Source organism: Nilaparvata lugens, chromosome 5 (assembly GCF_014356525.2).
Source record: "Nilaparvata lugens isolate BPH chromosome 5, ASM1435652v1, whole genome shotgun sequence".
NCBI lineage: Eukaryota > Metazoa > Arthropoda > Insecta > Hemiptera > Delphacidae > Nilaparvata > Nilaparvata lugens.
Window position 1 is genome coordinate 69,590,814 of NC_052508.1, and position 23,364 is coordinate 69,614,177.

The window sequence follows — 23,364 nt, forward strand, 5'->3', positions numbered from 1 at the left end:
ATCTCTACATTTAATGTTTAGTAACATTTTCACCTAAAATTGAAAATGAGTTCGAAATTCGAGAAAATGTTATTATTCAACTGCAAACTGTTTGCAACTGTTGATTCTAATAAATCATTCACTATGAAGAGATAGCAGACTTTGTGTGTCTCCAGCGTTATTCTCCTGTCACCAGCTGGCTCAGATCTTTGAACAGTAGACTTGAGATGCGCGTGAACACTAGCGTCAGGTGATCAATTTTCATAACGGGAAGGAAAGTTGTGTGAATGCGCCACACCAGATTTTTCCAGTTTGGCTTTTATGCAAGTTTTTCGTCAGTTGTTCTTGTATTTCCCACTTGAGCCTTATCCTGATCTTTCTTCAGTTTCCCAATCATCTGGTCTCTTCTCCACCTGCCATCTGGTGAGTACTAGTTTTACTATTCGACAGAACTATGGAGCTATCTACCTATTCGTGAAGATTAAGGCTGGTCACAAACCGATTAGTCAAGACAAGACTAGTCACGTTTAGACACAATACTTCACATTGTTGCTTATGGAGTCATGTCTAATTGCAATGACTAATCAGTGTGAGTTGCGTCATAAGCAGCAATGTGAAGTATTGTGACTAAACATCTCTGATCATGTCTTGTCTTGTCTTGACCAACTGGTGTGCACCTAGCCTTACATTTCTAGTATCCTTCCAGTTTTTCTCTCCTGATCTGTTCTTCTTTTGTACAATAGAATAAATAGTTATTTTGTATCATAAACAGGCCAAATGGGATTTAATTCTCATTTCTTCCCTTTCCATTTGTTTCTTTGCTCGTAGCAATGAGAGAAGGACAAGAGAAAAGATATTTGTTTGTCTCTGCTTGTAGGCTCTTTCTTGTTGGGGATTGTTGTTGTCTTTCTCAATCATCAATTAACTAAATTCACAAATACTCCCAGCTCATTACTCCACTCCATTACAGAACTTCACTTAGCGCGTTCATTAACCCTTTCCTCTGTCAAAAACTCCGATATTCACAACAGAATTATTCACAAAAACGATCGTCACCTTTGATAAAAAATCAAATACCATAACCCTGCCTGCCTCCATCCCGTGTTAATTTGCTGTGTAATTAACTCCATGTTTCCAGCGAATGAATACAGAGCCGGCTCTGAATTGCACAGTAAATTAGCGCCACACACTGCACTGGCGGCGACCGGTAAATGTGGTCAAAGTCCGTGTCTATGAAACGTGGCTTATCGTAGGTTGAACTTGGTTTAATGTAAGGTTAAACTTGGTTTAATGTAGTTGTTTATAATAGGTGAGCCTGAACGCAGGTAACATCAAGTGATAGTCATCACACACGAGTGCCTTTGAACGTGTGCTATCAATTTAGTTTCGTAACTTATTGGGCGTTTTGGAATGGTACAGGGGTATTGAATCCCATATTATGTGTGAGCAGTAGGGGGTATAATGACTATTACAAGCAAATATAGGAGTACAGAAAGTATATAGTGTGAAGAGAGTATAGATAGTTCACCGAACGAAGTAAGGTCTAAGATTCAAGTCGACGGTTGCATTTCTCTTAATGTTCAAATGTTTAAATGTTTATATATTAATGTTGCGCATTTACGGCGAAACGCGGTAATAGATTTTCATGAAATTTGACAGGTATGTTCCTTTTTAAATTGCGCGTCGACGTATATACAAGGTTTTTGGAAATTTTTCATTTCAAGGATAATATAAAAGGAAAAAGGAGCCTCCTTCATACGCCAATATTAGAGTAAAAATCAGACTATAGAATTATTCATCCATAAATCAGCTGACAAGTGATTAAACAGATGTTTGGAGAAGCCAGTATGTGTGGAGATATTGCTGTATTTCCATAAGGTCTATAGTTTCAATCAGGTAATTATTGTGGATGAGAATACTGCGTGAGGTCTACTGTTCACAGAACTACTAGTATAGAGACCACTTCACCCATAAGGGCTACTTTATTCAAATTGATAAAAGCAATATAAAAACTTGTAGTACCCTTTTATTGAAACATTTTAAAAACTTTGAAACATTTTAACTTGAAAATGGCCAAGGTCGAAACTGGTCGTTGAAATGTTTGAAAGTTTTAAAAATGTTTTAATAAAAGTGTAACACAAGTTTTCATATTGTTTTCATCAATTAAAGTATTGAGAGTATAGAGAACATACAGAGTACAGAGATAAATAAAAATGAAAATCTCAGTACCCTTTTTTGAATTATTTTATCACAAAATGTTTCAACATTGATGCCATTTTCAATTGGCCATATAATCACTCAATCACTTGAAAATTGCATCAATGTTGAGACATGTTGTGATAAAATAATTCTAAAAAGGCTACTGAGATTTTCATTCCCATTCCTATTACAAGAAGCCCTAAACAGAAAAGAGAGTTCAGAGAGTAGGCAATAGAGAGTATATAGAGTATAGAGAGTGTAGATAGAATAGAGACTATTAGAGTTCTAAGTATAGACAGAGGATTGAGAGTATATAGAGTATAGAGAATATAGAGAGTACAGAGAGTGGAGACAGTACAGAGAGTATAGAGAGTATAGATAGGACAGAGACTATTAGAGTTCTAAGTCTAGACAGAGTATAGAGAGTATAAAGAGTATAGAGAGTATAGAGAGTATAGAGAGTATAGAGAGTATAGAGAGTATAGAGAGTATAGAGAGTATAGAGAGTATAGAGAGTATAGAGAGTATAGAGAGTATAGAGAGTATAGAGAGTATAGAGAGTATAGAGAGTATAGAGAGTATAGAGAGTATAGAGAGTATAGAGAGTATAGAGAGTATAGAGAGTATAGAGAGTATAGAGAGTATAGAGAGTATAGAGAGTATAGAGAGTATAGAGAGTATAGAGAGTATAGAGAGTATAGAGAGTATAGAGAGTATAGATAGAATAGAGACTATTGGGGTTCTAAGTATAGACAGAGGATTGAGAGTATAGAGAGTATAGAGAGTATAGAGGGTACAGAGAGTAAATAGAGTTAAGAGAGTATACAGACTATAGGGAGTTTTCAACTTGAAAATTACCTAAGTTAGGGTCGAAACTAGTTGTTAAACTATTTCAAATTTATTAAAAAATAAAGGGTACTACAATATTTTTAGTATGTTTTTTTAATTATTAGCCTATACAGAGAATAGAGAGTATGGAGAGTTTTGGAGTTCTAAGTATAGAGAGAGGATTGAGAGTATAGAGAGTATGAATGTTAGGTTTCTCAGTATAGAGAGAGGATTGAGTGTATAAAGTGTATAGAGGGTATAGAGAGTATATAGAGTATAGAGAGTATAGAGAGTATAGAGAGTATAGAGAGTATAGAGAGTATAGAGAGTATAGAGAGTATAAGAGTATAGAGAGTATAGAGATATAGAGAGTATAGAGAGTATAGAGAGTATAGAGAGTATAGAGAGTATAGATAGAATAGAGACTATTGGGGTTCTAAGTATAGACAGAGGATTGAGAGTATAGAGAGTATAGAGAGTATAGAGGGTACAGAGAGTAAATAGAGTTAAGAGAGTATACAGACTATAGGGAGTTTTCAACTTGAAAATTACCTAAGTTGGGGTCAAAACTAGTTGTTGAACTATTTAAAAGTTATTAAAAAATAAGGGTACTACAATATTTTTAGTATGTTTTTTTAATTATTAGCCTATACAGAGAATAGAGAGTATGGAGAGTTTTGGAGTTCTAAGTATAGAGAGAGGATTGAGAGTATAGAGAGTATGAATGTTAGGTTTCTCAGTATAGAGAGAGGATTGAGTGTATAAAGTGTATAGAGGGTATAGAGAGTATATAGAGTATAAGGAGATAAGAGAGAATATAGAGTATAGGAGAGTCATAGGCCACTCTATAATACTTTCCTACTCTTTGATCACAAGCAGCAATTTTAAAAATTTGGCTACTGTGACTGAATAATTTGCCAGTAAATTCAACCCCTGAGTGAGTGAATTCTTTCTTATCAGGCATTTTGGAATAGAATAGGCCTAAAATGATGATCAAGTGTACACAGTGAACTTTAATAACTTGCAGGTAATTCGAAATCACTGATAGTTTGCCACGCAATGAAACGTGACGCGACGTGAGTCTGCTAGATTAATATAATAATTTATGATCATATTATAATGTTCACACGTGCTAGCTCTGTCTCAATTTCAACATTATAATATGATCATAAGATATTATATATTATGATCTATCATAATATAAATATCGGGGCACCGAGCTTCGCTCGCTATTTATTTATTTATTGACTTTTGATAAACCGAACACAATTCTTTAAAATGATTGGGGAAGTACTAACAGGCACAGCATAAAACTGTTTCTTTCCCGAATTTTGATTTATACACTATAAATAGCTCAGAAAGTAGGTTATGTCCCATACACTTGAATTCAGGTTCAATTCTCTGTTCAAACATTTGAAACAAAAACATTATAATTTAGATTATATACAAACCAAATTGAATAACAAAATAACACTCACTAACCACTTATAATTGTCAAATAATGATCAACTTTGAGAATTATGATATAATAGAATTTTGATTCATACACTATAAATAGTTCAGAAAGTAGGTTATGTCACATACACTTGAATTCAGGTTCAATTCTCTGTTCAAACATTTGAAACAAAAAAATTATAATTTAGATTATATACAAACCAAATTGAATAACAAAATAACACTCACTAATCACTTAAAATTGTCAAATAATGATCAACTTTGAAAATTATGATATACTATTGTTTAGGAGGGTTATCATGTAACTTAATGTCAACAAATCAGATTATGTTGATCGAATCGATAAAATTGTCTATGATGACAAAACAGAACACAATTCTCTAAAATAATCGTGTTTATATTTCAGAGCTGGCTATACGTCATCTTATGAATTTCGGGGATGCGATATTTTGATTTTTCACATACTCACTTTTCTACCATCCACAGCTGTTTCTGCCAAGGATGAGTTATCCTTTTAATGTTGTTCAGCGAGTTTTCCCAAGGATGAGACCTAGAACAATCGAATCTTTATATCATAAACTTACTATATACCTTACCTTAATTTTTTCGGAAAGCAATACTTTCCTTACCTATGGGTAATAGGACAAGGAAAGTAAAAATACTGTACAAGTGATTTATGATTCGAGTTAGGCTGGAGCTATGTGTCAAAATCAAGGAATTGAAGAAGTTTTGGGCATTTGCCTGTTTCTCTTTCCAAATATCGTGTTTGTGACTGTTCTAATAAATAAATAAATAATAAATAAATATATTCCAAATTTCCTGAAAATCGTTAGAGCCGTTTTCGAGATCCGTTAAACATAAATAACCAGATATAAAAATAACCAGATATAAAAATAAACCGATATAAAAATAAACAGATATAAAAATAACCAGATATAAAAATAACCAGAAATATAAATACATAAATTGCTCGCTTAATATAATAGGATATAATGTTGACTCGTCTAGCAGACTCACGTCATGTTGCGTCTGAATAAATTGTCGCTACAAGTCATACTGTGATTGAATAATTGGTAACATTCAATCAATCAATCAATCAATTTATTAAAACACACAAAACAAGACAAGACAAAATTACAAAGATTTACGAAACAAATAAAACACAATAAAATGTTACAAATATAAAAAAAACAATGGGCTTAGTGTTTGTGTGTGTTGGAGAAGAGAAAAAAAAGAGAGGAGGTACCTAGCCAACTATGGTTTCCCATGTAATAGGCAGGCAAAGAAGAGAAGAGAAGTAATGAGGAAAAAAGGAAGGGAGAAATGGTGGGAAGGAAGAAAACAGAGGAATAGGTACTCAAAATAAAGGTAAGCGAGTCCACTGAAAAATGAAAAACTAATGAAAAAACAATGCTGGAGCAGAAATCTCGAGTCATATATCCAAATGGAAGAAGAAATTACTGTATGTCCAGTTTTTTATATCCAGTTTAATTTCTCCGCTGATCTTATTGTTCATGAGAAAGTGATTTGGAATGAGGTTTATTATTTTAGTACCTATGTAAATTAATTGCCTCCTTATACATTCAATATTAGTGTTATAGGTTACATATTTGTTAGCAGTGGCCCTTAGACTATAATAATTAAGAGTAGAGTTTATTGTGAGAGGAAAATCGGATCTATATTTATTGAATCTATGAGGCATTGGAGAATTTATAGATTTGTGAGTTGATTGAGATCCATACCATATAGCTGCAAAATTTGAGAATTTTATAGAAACCCCACTAATTTATTCGCAAGCCTCAATATCCCGATAAATTATTGTTAGGGCGATACTTGACAAGAACAATACTCATCGAAAATTCAATTACACGTTCTTGACACCGTCCTAATAAGTCAGTATCACCAGGGACAAATAATCGTATATTTTCTCTTTGTTAACCACTCACATTGTAATTAAAACTAGTTTCACATAAATTGGAACGATTTAGCCGCTTCCAATGTAATAATTGCAATGTCGATGCCAACCTGTGTTCGTATGTCATGCATCAGGATTAGGTTATTTGTCATGTGACCAAATCCTCTCCCCACCCCGTCGGCATTGTCATAACGGTCTAATTTCATCAGTGTTGACAATAAAATCCTCCCGGCTTGATTAATGGAGAGTCCGCTATCTAGGCATAATTGAAAGTTAATCCGTGGACATAATGCTTTCTGTGTCCGAAAGACAAGTTTTGTTTTCATGTTACAGGGGAGCACCCATCCTGCTTATTCAAAGTTTGCCGAACACTGTACGTTGAAACATACTGTACACCTCAATTTATCATGGGTACCATGGAATCCACGAGATACAGAGTGTCTGATAAGTCACTCCCTACTTTTATACAGCTATAATTTCTTCATTCATGTGTAATAGTGTGATATTGAGAGGGTATTATTGTAGTTGTTTTTGTGTATCTTATATTGTTTTTCAGGTTTTTGAACTGAAATGAACTTTGATTTTACTGTTTGTTGAACCCTGCGTTTTTAGTGTGAGAATCGACTCTGTCTTGTTTGAATTTGCTAACTTGTTGCTCAGTTGTCAAAATTAAAGCAATTTTCGTGCATTTTTCAAGTGCAGTTCCAATTTCTTGTCGAAAAAGCTACTGTATTTGGGAATTGTGCGACCATTGACCTTTTTGCAGCTTTGGCTTTTCCACTGGAAGTTATGCTCAACGCTCGTGGAGGGGGAATAATTTTCAGTGAAAAGGCCACAGTTCGAATTGAGACGTAACTGGGAAAACATGTAACGGTTGCGAGCCTCGGTCCTCTGTTTGGGCCCATTTCCCATTCAGAGGGACAAATTGTTATGTTTCAATTATCAGTAATTTTTATCTAGATGAATAGAAAACCAAATTTTATATAGTTAGTAGGAGTAGAATCAGAAAATTATTTGTGCGTGTGAGTTCAAGTATAGTGAGTTTTATTAAAGCGTATGTGAGTGTTTCTGAAGAGTCCAAGTTTGAATATTGTTAAAATGGTGAGTGCCGAACTTTTGTTGTTTTTCTTATTAAGCTCAAAATTTAGTTTCATAGAATGACCGAGGCACAAATTTAAATGCAGCAAGTTAGCAAGTTCCAAAAATGTGTAGATTGGTATTGAATATATATTTTTTTGTGAATCAATTGCTGAATCACTTTGTTCTGTTTGAAAATTTGACATGTTACCTGACTATTAATTCGTTCTACCTATTTAGAGTTCAATAAACCCGAAGTTGAATTTTATTAGTATTTTCCATTGAAGTTCCTGGCTCGTAGTTGCTAGTTGCTAAAATAGGTGACAATTAGTTAATGATGATAATCTGTGCATTTGAATGAACGAATCCACTAAAAGCTCCCAACCAATCAAGGATTCAAATAGAGATTTAATAGCATAATTTTGGTAAATATTATAGAAGAGAAGAAAAACCCCCCTCCGTTTACATTGGTTCGCAGCGGTGGTATAGACTGCAAAAATGTCTATCAAACCACATGTATTTTTATATATTTCATATTTGGAAGATTAATAAATAGAGACTAATATGTCACCCGTTACAGAAATGATGTTAGGTGTGGTGTAGGGTTAAAAATACCTTCACCGGTTACACATGAACTGATTTTGTTAGAACTACATTTGTTAGATAGAACACTCCTTGAGTTTGTGTTTAACACCAATCAATTTTGGGTAAAAGAATGGAGACAGGCCCGCGCTACCTGTGCACTAGGCTATTGTTAAAAAAGATACATCTTCAAACTCTCGACTAGCATACTTTATTGTCCTCTTATTCCGCTTCATTGCTCTCATTATTGGCCCCGTGTGCTTCCTTGAAGGCAATTCTAGCTGTTAGTTAGTAGCACTAACTTATCTATTACTTTGCACTATACATCTGTTACTTGTATTCTCTGCAATTATTGGATGTAAATCAGTGATCAAGTACTTGTAATTATTGTATTATTCCCAATGGCTCATTTTTTGATGAAACTCAACTTGCTTACAAGCTGTATACAGACTAAATTGAGTTGCATACAATTCGATACTTATTGAACGTACGATTTTTTGGCGTCCTTTCGAATTCTATTAGATTGAACACAACTTGACAAATATGTTATGTGTATCATATGTTTGTCAAGTCCCATTCGATATCATAGAATTTATAAGGACGGCTAACAAATGTACGTCCAAAAATCGATGTGGGCTTTACACAACATGTACGTTTGACTACATTTGTACTTGTCATCGATAGTAATGTGTGTGTTCATCCAATCACTGTATGCTACCACTGGTTTACAGCTGAAAGTGCCTTCAAGTGACCACACTGGTCCACCAATATATTGCTTGGAGTAGAAACCTAAAGGTGCGTACAGACTTTCGCTCTGCTCCGCAACCGAACGTCACTCCAGCAGAGCGATTGATGATCGACCGGGGAACGCGAGAAGATCTAACATCTTCCATAACGTTCATGATGGGTGCGTGGGCGGTGCGACTGTGGTTCGATGGTGGTGCGAGGGCGGTACGAGGGCGGTAAGAGGGAGGAGCGTGCTCGTTGCTGGTTGGAAGTGCGAATATGTGTACGCAGCTTAACAATAGACCACGAAAATGTCGAAATTTAATAACAATAGGTGACCACTGAAGGGTCTTTAGAACTTCTACCTGTCCATCCATTGTTTTCGGCGGCCCCGTCTCATTTTTTTAACCCCCAATTTTTATTCGGTTCAGTTTGAAAATGCCCCCTCTCTTGACTGTGGAAGAACGAGCCGGAATCATAAGATATTGTTATGCTGTTAAATCATAGGAAAATATGTATCTCATAGGAAAATTTTAACTTCCATCGTATCATGTCGTATGTTAATGGGAGGATATTATTTTATATCATTTTCAGAGAGTCGACATATATTTGTTGAGTCTCCCCCGATTCATTATAATTGAAATACGTATCTCATGAGAAAATTTACACTTTCATCTCGTAGAGATGAATAAGACTTTCATGTCGTATGATACGACAGGGAGGATAATATTTGATATTCTCATCAGAGAGTCGACAATTATTTGCTGAGATACCGCCGATTTATATAGTTACACCACAATATTGAAATATTTAACAATATAAATTCGTTATCCAAATTGCATTCAATCTTCATTCTCATCAATAAACTTACCATACTTTGTAAAATTTGTTAGAAATTCAGCAATAGAAGCTTACAATGTATGGAAACTGTTCAATGTAAAATTAGTGTATAAGCCAGTACAGAGAGTGAGTCATATGATGTATGGGAGCCCTTCAATGAGTTGGAGACTGTTGTAGATGATAGGCTACTGTAACTTTCAGGATAAGTTATTGGTAAAATACTCTACCTTTTGACGTACAAGTGAATTTCAACCCCTCATAAGTGGGTGACTTGGGGGTTGTAAGTCGAATATTTTTAATGTAAACACCCTTTGCGTGGTACCTCATTTCAAAAGCATTTTTAAAACGGGAAAGATGACATCAATAAAAATGCTCTATGATACTTTTATCCAAAAAGGCGTCTGATTGAACGTTATCAATAATTTCTTTAAAAACTAAAACTTCAATCAGCCGCCATTTTTGATGAAAGCATCATAGAACATTGTTATTGATGTCATCTTTCTTGTTTCAGAAAGACCTTAAAAAAAATGTACCACATCATAGTGTGTAATTGAAGAATGTTAAGTGACACATAACCTAGCTACATTTGGACTGTTCTACAAATTAGAATTGGAACCGTTTTGGGCTTATAAGCCTGCGATACTTTTCTGTAAGTTGTGTAATTCTAAATGATCAAATAAATAAATAAATACCACACACTGGGTGTGCACATTTAAAATATTCGACTAACAACCCCTAAGTCACCCCCTTATGAGGGGTTGAAATACAGTTGTACGTCAAAAGGTGGACATTTCAATTGATGTTATATTTCTTGTTTTGAAAAGGCCTTCAAAATGATGTACCACACAATGGGTGTTTACATTGAAAATATTCAAGTTACGGCCCCTAAGTCACCCCTTCTGAGGGGTTGAAATACAGTTGTACGTCAAAAGGAGGAGTATTCGACCAATATCTTATCCTAAAAGTTACAGTATTATATTATCTACAACAGTCTCCAATTTATTGAAGGGTTCCCATACATATGACTCACTCTGTATATTGTAACATACTTAAATGAAAAACTCCAATCTAAACTATATTTTAATATCTACTAATCAAATTCAATATTATCAATGTGAGCTCTGTATTTGTTACAGATATATGGAGGACTTAATGAAGTTTCGCTGATACTTGGGTCGTGTTGGCTTGCATTCCAGACAAGCTGAATATGAGTTGGCTATCGGCCTGGTGCTTGGTCCTAGCTTCAATACTTACTCATGGTGAGTACACTATCGATTTAACATTAATGATAAATTATTAAAAGGAAATCCAAATTTTAGAATTCAAATGATTTCACATTCTCTAATTGATTATGAGTATTTGAGAAACATTATGAATTATCTACCTGATTATAAGTCTGTGAAAAACATCATGGAGATCCACTTAGAATGGCTCCAGACAAATCACCCAAGGACTTCAAAGAGATAATTATCTTCTTTGCATCTTCGCATGTTTGGGTCTTTGCATATTTATCTTTGCATCTTTGAAGTCTTTGAAATCACCTATCAAATGAGAGTATTCTCATATGATATAATGTGATGGAAAATAATAAATGAATGATTAGAAGTTTTCTCCTCCTATAGTGAGGTCCACGTTATAATGGCAGTAGAGAAAGATTGGACAACAGCGTTGCCAATCTTCTTCTGTTTTGTCAATGCCTCCTATAGACGGTAGCTGATACAGGTTTATTGATGTAATATTGACTGTTCATTCTCGTTCTGTCGTTCAAAATAATCAATTATATTTTATTAAGCAAGAAATATTATTTTTGACCGAGCGAAGTGAGGTCTAAGGTTCAAGTCGACGGTTTGGCATTTCTTGTTTAAATGTTTGAATGTTTGAATGTTTGAATGTTTGAATGTTTGAATGTTTGAATGTTTGAATGTTTGAATGTTTGAATGTTTGAATGTTTGAATGTTTGAATGTTTGAATGTTTGAGTGTTTGAATGTTTGAATGTTTTTAAATGTTTGAATGTTTGAATGTTTGAATGTTTGAATGTTTGAATGTTTGAATGTTTGAATGTTTGAATGTTTGAATGTTTGAATGTTTGAATGTTTGAATGTTTGAATGTTTGAATGTTTGAATGTTTGAATGTTGAATGTTTGAATGTTTGAATGTTTGAATGTTTGAATGTTTGAATGTTTGAATGTTTGAATGTTTGAATGTTTGAATGTTTGAATGTTTGAATGTTTGAATGTTTGAATGTTTGAATGTTTGAATGTTTGAATGTTTGAATGTTTGAATGTTTGAATGTTTGAATGTTTGAATGTTTGAATGTTTAAATGTTTATATGTTTATATGTTGCGCATTTACGGCGAAACGCGGTAATAGATTTTCATGAGATTTGACAGGTATGTTCCTTTTTTGATTGCGCGTCGACGTATATACAAGGTTTTTGGAAATTTTGCATTTCAAGGATAATATAAAAGGAAAAAGGAGCCTCCTTCATACGCCAATATTAGAGTAAAAATCAGACTATAGAATTATTCATCATGAATCAGCTGACAAGTGAAAAGTGACAAGTGACAAGATTACACAGATGTGTGGAGAAGCCAGTCTATTGCTATATTTCCATAATGTCTATAGTTTCAATCAAGTACTTGTGGATGAGAATTCTGCGTGAGGTCTACTGTTCACAGAACTACTAGTTTTCAATGATTTTATAATAAATTTTCACAATTAAGATGAAATATTTTGTCAATTAATGATCAATTCTACATAGTTGAAAAATGATCTGGCAATAGAGCAAAGCGAGAAAGATATAGCTCTATCCGCTTTGTTGAATGATAGACAAGGATAGCAATACCATTGCTAATCAAACACTGCCATTATAACGTGGACCTCACTGTAGAGGTTAGAACTCAATTGCTCATCAGCTGATCAGTCATCAACCGTAATAGAATCTTACGTCACAAGGACGGGAAGGGGCCTTTTGCAGGCAAGAATGATGTTTCTATAGTCGAGACGTTAGCCGAGACTGGAATTTCATTCAAGCACTGCAAAAGATATTCACGTCCAAGTAACGTACACTATTTTTTGTCATAATAATTTAAAGAAGAATAATTGAGGAATAGAAAACATGACTTGCTTGTGCTGAAGCAGCTACATGCATTCTATAAGCTAATTTACAAATTCGAATCATGAATTTTATGGAAGTTGACAAAACTTCCATCTGGAGCGCTGAAGGTGGTTTTTTTTTGTGGCAGTTTTGCTGTTCCTATTTCGGAACTAGGAAACATACTCGACTGTGAAGAAAATATATGGTTTTACTAGTAGTTCTGTAAATAGTAGACCTCGCGCTCAGTAAGTTACATTGACCAGTTGTTATGCTTTCTCAAAAATTAAAATATAATTCATCAATTTAAATTGTCTAGAAAAAATCTGCTGCGGCGCACTCACACAACTTTCCTTGCCGTAATGAAAATTGATCACCTGACGCTAGTGTGCACGCGTATCTCAAGTCTACTTATAAACAAAGATCTGAGTCAGCTGGTGACAGGACAATAACGCTGGAGACATACGGAGGTCTGCTATCCCTTCATAGTGAATCATTTAATAGAATCAACAGTTGCCAACAGTTTGCAATTGGATAATAACATTTTCTCGAATTTCGAGCTTATTTTTAATTTTAGGTGATAATGTTACTGAACATTAATTGTAGGGATTCTCATGCTCAATCTTCTCCACTCAAAATTTCTTGTTTTAAATGTATCTGAAGCCTGATAATTGATAATCTAAAACCAAACTTTGCATAGATGGGGCGGAGCTCCTAAAATTTTTACAGATATGGGACTTGTGGCAGTTGATAGAGCTTATCGATGACTATTGTGGGTATAACTTTAATCAAAATCGTTGTAGCCGTTTTCGAGAAAATCGAGAAAAACCCTGTTTTTGACAACATTTTTGCCATTTTAACCGCCATCTTGAATCGCATTTGATCGAAATTGTTCGTGTCGGATCCTTATATTGTAAGGACCTTACTCTCCAAATTTCAAGTCATTTCGTTGATTGGGAGACGAGATATCGTGTACACAGACGCACATACACTCATACACACACACATACAGACCAATACCCAAAAACCACTTTTTTGGACTCAGGGGACCTTGAAACGTATAGAAATTTAGAAATTGGGGTACCTTAATTTTTTTCGGAAAGCAATACTTTCCTTACCTATGGTAATAGGGCAAGGAAAGTAAAAATCCTAAATAAACATAGAGATTTCTGACGTGTCCTCCCGGAATGTGAGTGTGAGCGCTGTTATCAGGTCTGGCTGCAACTGTCTACAACGTTGATAGAAAGATACATTTTCAAGATTTTCGATGTTTTTGAATGGCTAGTGAATTATAGTCCACTAGACAGCTGTTTTATGATGAATAATTCTAAAGTCTGATTTTTACAGTAATATTGGCGTTCATAGGAGACTCCTTCTCCTTTTGTATCACCTTTAAAATGCAAAATTTAAAAACACCGTATGTATACGTCGACGCAAAATTCAAAAAGAAACATACCTGTCAAATTTCATGAAAAGCTCTAATGCTGCGTTTCGCTGTAAATGCGGAACATAAAAACATATTAAATATAGTCTAAACAAAAAAACACATAAACATAAAGAGAAATGCAAAACCGTCGACTTGAATCTTAGACCTCACTTCGCTCGGTCAATTACAGTAGAGTATGCTGTAATGGGGATCATTTGTTCTGCAAACAGCTGGTCACCGGCTTGATTTAATGCATGGAAAACAGCTGACATTGAATGACTTTGATAAAAAGAAAATTATGATAGAAACAACAAACTCCATCCTCAAGATCATATTGGTGAGGATCATCTTCAACTCAACCATCATTCTATTCCATATAGAGATCACTAGATACTCATTCATTTGATAGACCATTGACTCATTTGCGGTAACCAAATTATATCGTTAAAATGATATATTATATCGTTAAAATGAGATTCTCTCATTATCATATCATCGTTCAACCCCACTTTGTAACACGCTTCAATCGCTGTCCTCCCCCCCCCCCCTACTGATTCCCACGAACAATAATACAATAGTATAATAATATGTACTCTGTTGCTGCAGATTGTCAGAGAGAGGGGGGCTTGGGGGAATGTCGTGATGGCGAGAGGGGTGGGGGAACTTCGACTGTTGAAACAAAACATCGATTGACACATTAGCGTGGCAAGTGTTTACAATTCGCTGTCGCTCTATTCGCGAAACAAGGGGGATCCATGTGACAACTCACTACTACTGCAGGCTTTGGCTTCAAGAACTGTCGCTAGCGACTGACGTTTGTCGCTAGCGATTGTCGTTTGTCGCTCGTGACGTTTCCGTGTGAATGATCGCCTCAGTTCATAATACACGCCTCAAGTGCTTGCACAAGTCGATTATTGTAGTCGCCCATTGTTAGCACAGAGTTGGTGGGGATCCAAGTCGTATTGTAGTATCTTGAGTGTACAGTATCAGTATATTATCTGACCTAAATAAGACATAGTACTAGACATGTGTGGTGTAGGGTGTTGTGTTCAGCTTTCCTTATACACTGTGACATCACTGATTCCAATTCAACAAAAAATGCTGTCAGTTGTTAGTCAGTCTGTGAGATTAACTTGTGAGACCAACCAGGCTTGCCAGTTTTTTCGAAAACCAACCAACCATTGCCAAAATAACTATATTATCTATCGCTCGGCAGATGCTTGATTATTGATTTAAAATTTCATAAGCTTGTGCACAATTCAGGAAAGTTTGAGGTACACATCCAACTATCAGTTTCATGGAACACGAGGCTTTCAGAGCCTTTCCAGAGATTAACATTATAATTTATATTTTATTCATCTTCTTTCCATCCAACATAGGTTGAGATACAATCTTTTGTGATAGTTAATCTGGTACACTAGTGATTATACTGACGTTCAAGTATAGTCATGAATATCAAATGTATGCACAGGATATCTCCTATATCCTATACTTTCAAACGATCATCTTCTGTTTATATGTTAAGATGTTTAGATGTTTAGATGTTTAGATGTTTAGATGTTTAGATGTTTAGATGTTTAGATGTTTAGATGTTTAGATGTTTAGATGTTTAGATGTTTAGATGTTTAGATGTTTAGATGTTTAGATGTTTAGATGTTTAGATGTTTAGATGTTTAGATGTTTAGATGTTTAGATGTTTAGATGTTTAGATGTTTAAATGTTTAGATGCTTAGATGTTTAGATGTTAAGATGTTTAGATGTTTAGATGTTTAGATGTCTAGATGTTTAGATGTCTAGATGTTTGGATGTCTAGATGTTTCGATATTTATATATTTGTATTCTACCGGATTTCGAAAACGGCTCTAACGATTTTCATGAAATTCAGAACGTAGTAGGTTTATAATATAAAAATTCGATTACACTAGGTCTCATCCCTGGGGAAACTCGCTGAAGGACATCAAAATGATCATTATTATTCATCCTTGGGAAAACAGCTGATAATGATTAATTCATCTTCTGTTGGTGATGGAAGTGAGTGAGAGAGTTCATGTGTGTGGGACTAAGTCAATATTATGACTCAGCTGTTGAACTTTTGTAATCATTCAATCAGGTACTTGCTGGTTGCAAAAAAGCCGGGTTATTTTCAATCCTGATTAATTCCAGTAGATCCATCTTTTTGAAATGTTCTTCTCTGATTTAGTTCACGTAAAATTGATCTGGGCCTTTGTGAGGGAAATTTTTGCATTCCTCTGGGAATTTATCTTAATTCACTGTGATTAGATAGAACTTTTCTGTATGAATGTTATTATAATTTCTTATTTCGTAATATATGTTTTATGGTTTTTTTGCATTTCTCTGGGAATTGATCTTAATTCACTGTGATTAGATAGAACAATTCTGTATGGATGTTATTATAATTTCTTCTTTCGTAATGAATTTGTTATGCTTTTGTACTCCAGAGCGAAGCTCTGTTCCCGATATTTATTGTGAAGACGGATATTCAATGGAGAATTGAACAATCAAATCGAGGTAATCCGATTGTAATCTCTCCACACTTGTATCATACTTTTGAAGTAAATAAAGTTCGTTTTGGCGTTAAGCTGTAAACCTCTTTGAGTCATATCATTATTCTCATGAACCGGTAGTGTATTTACAATAAATGATATGAAATAGCTGTATCCAAATTCCAATAAACCTTTCAACTTTTGAGAACCTCGAGATGCTTCTTATTCAAAGAAAAAAAAGAGATGAATCCCATAGTGATGGGATTCAGTAGGGAAAAATTTCAAATCTCACACAATTTCTCGTTTTATAATCTTATTTAGCTTTGAAATAACTCAAATCCTATCACTGGACACTACATCAATTCGAGGAGGAATCAGGTTGATTTGCTTCTGGAACTTCGCGATAACTCGTCACTCCTAACCAATATGACCTCATGTCCAGCAAAGTTATAAATTGAGTGACGATACATGGGTTATTATTTGGTTATAGATTCGATCAGGTAGAAGCGATATCTTGAACGCGATGGATGACATTTTATTTCCGAATGTAAATTGAAATTTGAATGAGGAATTCGTTCTGCATCGACTGTGGAGTCTTTCTGCCTTCCTCGAGAGTCTATTACAGGAATCGATTTCTTGAGACGTGGAGTTTTTGAGCTGACTCAGCTCTATTGGTGGAGTCGAGATAAACGAATAACTCCGCTATGCAACTGGCGATTCTCTTGTGACATTTATTCTATAAGTATGAATTTATTTGCCAGCTCCTTTCTCCTGAATCTTTTTCTCTCACTCCATCATTTTAATTCGTTACCAGCTGTGAACGATCTCTCTCAGCTCCTTCAAAATTGAGAGAACAGATTGACAGCTTGATTGATATTCATGGTTGATGACGTGACAATCGAATCATGATTGTCCAGAATTGTAATGGATTACAAGTGATTGATTTTAGCATGATTTTTGAATGATTGTACCTATCTTGACTTGTCATCTTCTTCCTTCCCGTTCGAAAAGGCTCTAAAAAGCTCATGACGTTGTGTTTAAAACCACAGATGAAAGAGTAGGTTGATCTATTTCATATCATGAGATAGATCAGAATTCATAGACACAAGAATTCCCAATAATGCCAGAATTTTTAGACACATTGGTATTCTCCTACAATTGGAATGATAGGAAGAGAGTGGAATAGTATGACTCTACATTCGAATAGTTGATTAGACAGTAATAGTATCTTAGGTCACAAGGACGGGAAAGGGCCTTTTACAGGTGAGAATCTCTAAACACATTGGTATTCTCCTACAATTGGAATGATAGGAAGAGAGTAGAATAGTATGACTCTACATTCGAATAGTTGATTAGACAGTAATAGTATCTTAGGTCACAAGGACGGGAAAGGGCCTTTTACAGGTGAGAATCTCTAAACACATTGGTATTCTCCTACAATTGGAATGATAGGAAGAGAGTAGAATAGTATGACTCTACATGGGTTATTATTTGGTTATAGATTCGATCAGGTAGAAGCGATATCTTGAACGCGATGGATGACATTTTATTTCCGAATGTAAATTGAAATTTGAATGAGGAATTCGTTCTGCATCGACTGTGGAGTCTTTCTGCCTTCCTCGAGAGTCTATTACAGGAATCGATTTCTTGAGACGTGGAGTTTTTGAGCTGACTCAGCTCTATTGGTGGAGTCGAGATAAACGAATAACTCCGCTATGCAACTGGCGATTCTCTTGTGACATTTATTCTATAAGTATGAATTTATTTGCCAGCTCCTTTCTCCTGAATCTTTTTCTCTCACTCCATCATTTTAATTCGTTACCAGCTGTGAACGATCTCTCTCAGCTCCTTCAAAATTGAGAGAACAGATTGACAGCTTGATTGATATTCATGGTTGATGACGTGACAATCGAATCATGATTGTCCAGAATTGTAATGGATTACAAGTGATTGATTTTAGCATGATTTTTGAATGATTGTACCTATCTTGACTTGTCATCTTCTTCCTTCCCGTTCGAAAAGCTCTAAAAAGCTCATGACGTTGTGTTTAAAACCACAGATGAAAGAGTAGGTTGATCTATTTCATATCATGAGATAGATCAGAATTCATAGACACAAGAATTCCCAATAATGCCAGAATTTTTAGACACATTGGTATTCTCCTACAATTGGAATGATAGGAAGAGAGTGGAATAGTATGACTCTACATTCGAATAGTTGATTAGACAGTAATAGTATCTTAGGTCACAAGGACGGGAAAGGGCCTTTTACAGGTGAGAATCTCTAAACACATTGGTATTCTCCTACAATTGGAATGATAGGAAGAGAGTAGAATAGTATGACTCTACATTCGAATAGTTGATTAGACAGTAATAGTATCTTAGGTCACAAGGACGGGAAAGGGCATTTTACAGGTGAGAATCTCTAAACACATTGGTATTCTCCTACAATTGGAATGATAGGAAGAGAGTAGAATAGTATGACTCTACATTCGAATAGTTGATTAGACAGTAATAGTATCTTAGGTCACAAGGACGGGAAAGGGCCTTTTACAGGTGAGAATCTCTAAACACATTGGTATTCTCCTACAATTGGAATGATAGGAAGAGAGTAGAATAGTATGACTCTACATTCGAATAGTTGATTAGACAGTAATAGTATCTTAGGACGGGAAAGGGCCTTTTACAGGTGAGAATCTCTAAACACATTGGTATTCTCCAACAATTGGAATGATAGGAAGAGAGTAGAATAGTATGACTCTACATTCGAATAGTTGATTAGACAGTAATAGTATCTTAGGTCAAAAGGACGGGAAAGGGCCTTTTACAGGTGAGAATCTCTAAACACATTGGTATTCTCCTACAATTGGAATGATAGGAAGAGAGTAGAATAGTATGACTCTACATTCGAATAGTTGATTAGACAGTAATAGTATCTTAGGTCACAAGGACGGGAAAGGGCCTTTTACAGGTGAGAATCTCTACACACATTGGTATTCTCCAACAATTGGAATGATAGGAAGAGAGTAGAATAGTATGACTCTACATTCGAATAGTTGATTAGACAGTAATAGTATCTTAGGTCACAAGGACGGGAAAGGGCCTTTTACAGGTGAGGATCTCTACACACATTGGTATTCTCCAACAATTGGAATGATAGGAGAGAGTAGAATAGTATGACTCTACATTCGAATAGTTGATTTGACAGTAATAGTATCTTAGGTCACAAAGACGGGAAAGGGCCTTTTACAGGTGAGAATCTCTACACACATTGGTATTCTCCAACAATTGGAATGATAGGAGAGAGTAGAATAGTATGACTCTACGTTCGAATAGTTGATTAGACAGAAAACATCTATGAATAATATATGTATGTAACGCTTCAAGAGTGAGAAGGGTTTCTCCATCAGCAAAGGTCAGCTTGTCATTTTAACGTTACAGTGGGAGTGGAGAGAAGGTGTTTGAATTAGCAGATTTTTATTGTATGTGATCCAGTGATGTAGTTAATAAATTACAGTATTGCAGATTGCTAGAAGAATAATATTGTCGTTTAAAAAAAAAGCTAGTGGCGATCATCTGAGTTCATGCCAAAAAAGAACTAACGGAGTCTACTACTGGTTTGAAATGATATGATCAGTCTGATGGTTATGATCATTATGATGGAGAAACAATAGCGTAAGTAGATATCCCATGGTATAGGGCGTTTATGTCGCAACTTTTACTGTTATTTCAAGCCGATTACTGTTGATTATTGTCGAATTTTACTGTTTTGTTGGGGTGAGAGTGTATGAACGGCACAATATGAGAGACTACCAGTGTCACACAGCTTCACGGGAAAGAATTACATGGACTATCGGCTTGAGATAACAGTAAGAGTTGCAACATAAACGCCCTATACCATAAGATATCTACTTATGCTATTGTTTCTCTATGATAATGATCATAACCATTAGACTGATCATATTATTTCAAACCAGCAGGTAACCTGTGCTTCGCAAGAATCCAACCAATAACTTTTGAAGCTGAAAACATGATCTAATGGCATCTCGCAGAATTAATAATATGCCTATAACCATCCTCGGTAAATTAAGAATCTATATGCAAAATTCCAAGTTAATCAGTTCAGACGTGATGAAGCGTCATTAGTGAATTTCCTGTCCGGTACGTTCGAGTATGAGCCATTTTTTTCCTTTATGATATTGTAGATTGGGAATGGAACAATTAACAGTTTTGAGCAAATGCTTTGGTATCCAAAGTTTACGGAATTTTCTCAAAATTAAATTCAATAAATCTGTGTCAAACACTCTAATATTGAATCGAATGGTAGTAGTTTTTTCTAAAAGCAAAAAGTGATTCAATATTGAATTTAATTTTGAGAAAATTCCGTAAACTTTGGGTACCAAAGCATTTGCTCAAAACTGTTAAAAGCAAAGAGTAATTTAATATTATAGTGTTTGACACAGATTCATTGAATTTAATTTCGTGATTAATTCATTTATTGTAAAATAATTGACTGCTAGTCGTTTATTCTAGAAGCAAAAAGTTATTTAATAATAAGCAGCTCGTAATGGAAAACAACAATGAAGAACTATAATATTATCAGTTAGAAACTAGTATGGCGAGTAGATTTTAAAATTCAAGTTAATCTCAATTGAAAAGTATAAAATAAAGTTATCCAATCAATTGATGAGGATTGATACTGTTTTTCATATTTATTTATTCATTCCCAATATGGGATATTTTTTATTGCCCATTTCAGCAGATCTTTAGAATTTTGATATTTATTTACTTATTTATTTATACATTAATATATACAATGATTCTCAACTATGAATGATTGGGAAAGGAACAACAGGCTTGAAGCCCAAAACTGTTCCTTTCCCAAATTTAGATAGAAATTGTCCAAAAATAGGTTATGTTTACACTACACGTTTTTTGTCCAATTTTGAGTCCAAAATATTTATAAACTAGGAATTTAGAATTTAGGAAAGTTGAAAACCAAATTAAATAATAATACTTCACTAAATCATCACTAATAACTGAAAATACTGTATTAATAATTGTAAATTTTAAAACGCGAAAAGAAACTCAAACGTACTCCTAAAACAACAGCTGTCATTGATGCATTCTTTCTCTTTCCAAAGGTGAAAGTCTATAACTCCAAAATGATTATCATACTTGAATATTAATCCATCAAGCACAAGTCACAAAATTAAGTGGGAACCATCAGTTAAAAAGAGGAGTCGGTTGAAGAAAGTGCAATTAGAATTTATGTGAAGCTTGGAAAGTTGGTGTATGTTGGGGAGAAGTATGTTACTCTCAAGTTGGGAGTTCCTGAAATAGTAATGTGAGGCCAAACGATCGAGATAAAGAAATAATTGAATAAGTTACAAAATTGATAAGCAGTAATGGAAAAGGGACCGCTACGAAACAACGGGAAGAAGAGGAAATGTAAGATAAATATCGGATCTGTAGTTTCGATTTTGCAGGAAAGAAAGGTCACAACTGTCTTTGGAGGAAATTGACCCTACATTAGCCCGGGCACAATTCCCACTGCTCTATAAAAACCCCGTCTCTTTATTGTTATCGTTTCGTCATTCAATTATCTCTTTATACGTAGACTACCTTAAAAATTTATATGCGTCATCGAGATAGCAAATATGGAACTTCTTTCCTTCATGTCACATAAAACGAAGATGAGAAGAGAAGAATGAAGAGAAAGGAGAGTAAGAGAGGGACGCGATAATTCATGAGCTCTTCCAGCGGTTACTAGTTTTATTCCTGCAATAATTTCATTGCAATTGTATCCGTTTCGATAATGCTTCCGATATATTTAGGAGACAAAGAGTGAGACATGCTCAGCTTCAAAACTTTGCAAGCGAAGGGATGTGCTGTTATTGGGTCAAATATTTTATGTTCCCGGAAATATTGTCTCATCTCCCTTGAAGTAATTCTCATGATAACAGGAATAATTCACTACATAAAGTTATACAAAATTTGAATAAAAGTTTTGGTCGAATCGAGAATAATATCTTTCGAAAATGAACGCTTGATAGCTGTTCATCCAACTCACATAAAAATCATGGGACAAATAACTGCGAGCACACTATTCTTCCACATTCTTTACTACTCTTAATCAATTTCGTGGAATTGATTTGATTCTCTTAGAAAATCACTGAAATTACATTGGGATCTGCTGTTATCCCCTTCTTCTTATTGTGCCTGTCCGCTACGAACGTGGGCGATTTTCACTTTATCCACGGCAATACGAAATATTTCTATGGAGCTTTTTCCAAACCAGGATCGGATGTTGTTTAGCCAAGGAATTCTTCTTCTACCTGGGCCCCTCTTTCCAAAAATCTTTCCTTGGAGAATCACCTGTAATAGAGAATATCTTACGTCGTTTCTCATTACATGTCCCAGATACTGGATCTTTTTGCATTTGTGATCCCCTGATGAATGTTATAACCCTCCTTATTAAATACCACAATTTGAAGATCCTCTAATATTCACAATTTGATGAAAAACTGTAAGATTTTGTAAAAATAGTTTCTTGATGTATTCATGAACCGAGTTCAATGGAAGAAGAATGTAGAAAGAATGTCTGCAGAAAGATAGTCCCTCACCATGAGGCGGAAGAGCAATATTGGAAGACCACGTTACAAGAAGATGTGATAGCCTGATCATTGCGCGTAGAGGATGATGTATTTATAAATAAAATATTGGCTTGACTGATTAT

At 34.8% G+C, this 23,364-nt stretch overlaps 1 protein-coding gene across 1 annotated transcript in view; it reads left to right on the forward strand.

The window, feature by feature from the left end:
- The window catches only part of LOC111061006, a 253,961-nt gene that overhangs the window by 116,692 nt on the left and 113,905 nt on the right, over positions 1-23,364 (forward strand). The window contains exon 2 of the mRNA XM_039429182.1: positions 10,738-10,860. Within this exon, the coding sequence (XP_039285116.1) occupies positions 10,809-10,860 (52 nt within the window). The 5' untranslated portion in view covers positions 10,738-10,808. The remainder of the gene's footprint in view (positions 1-10,737; positions 10,861-23,364) is intronic.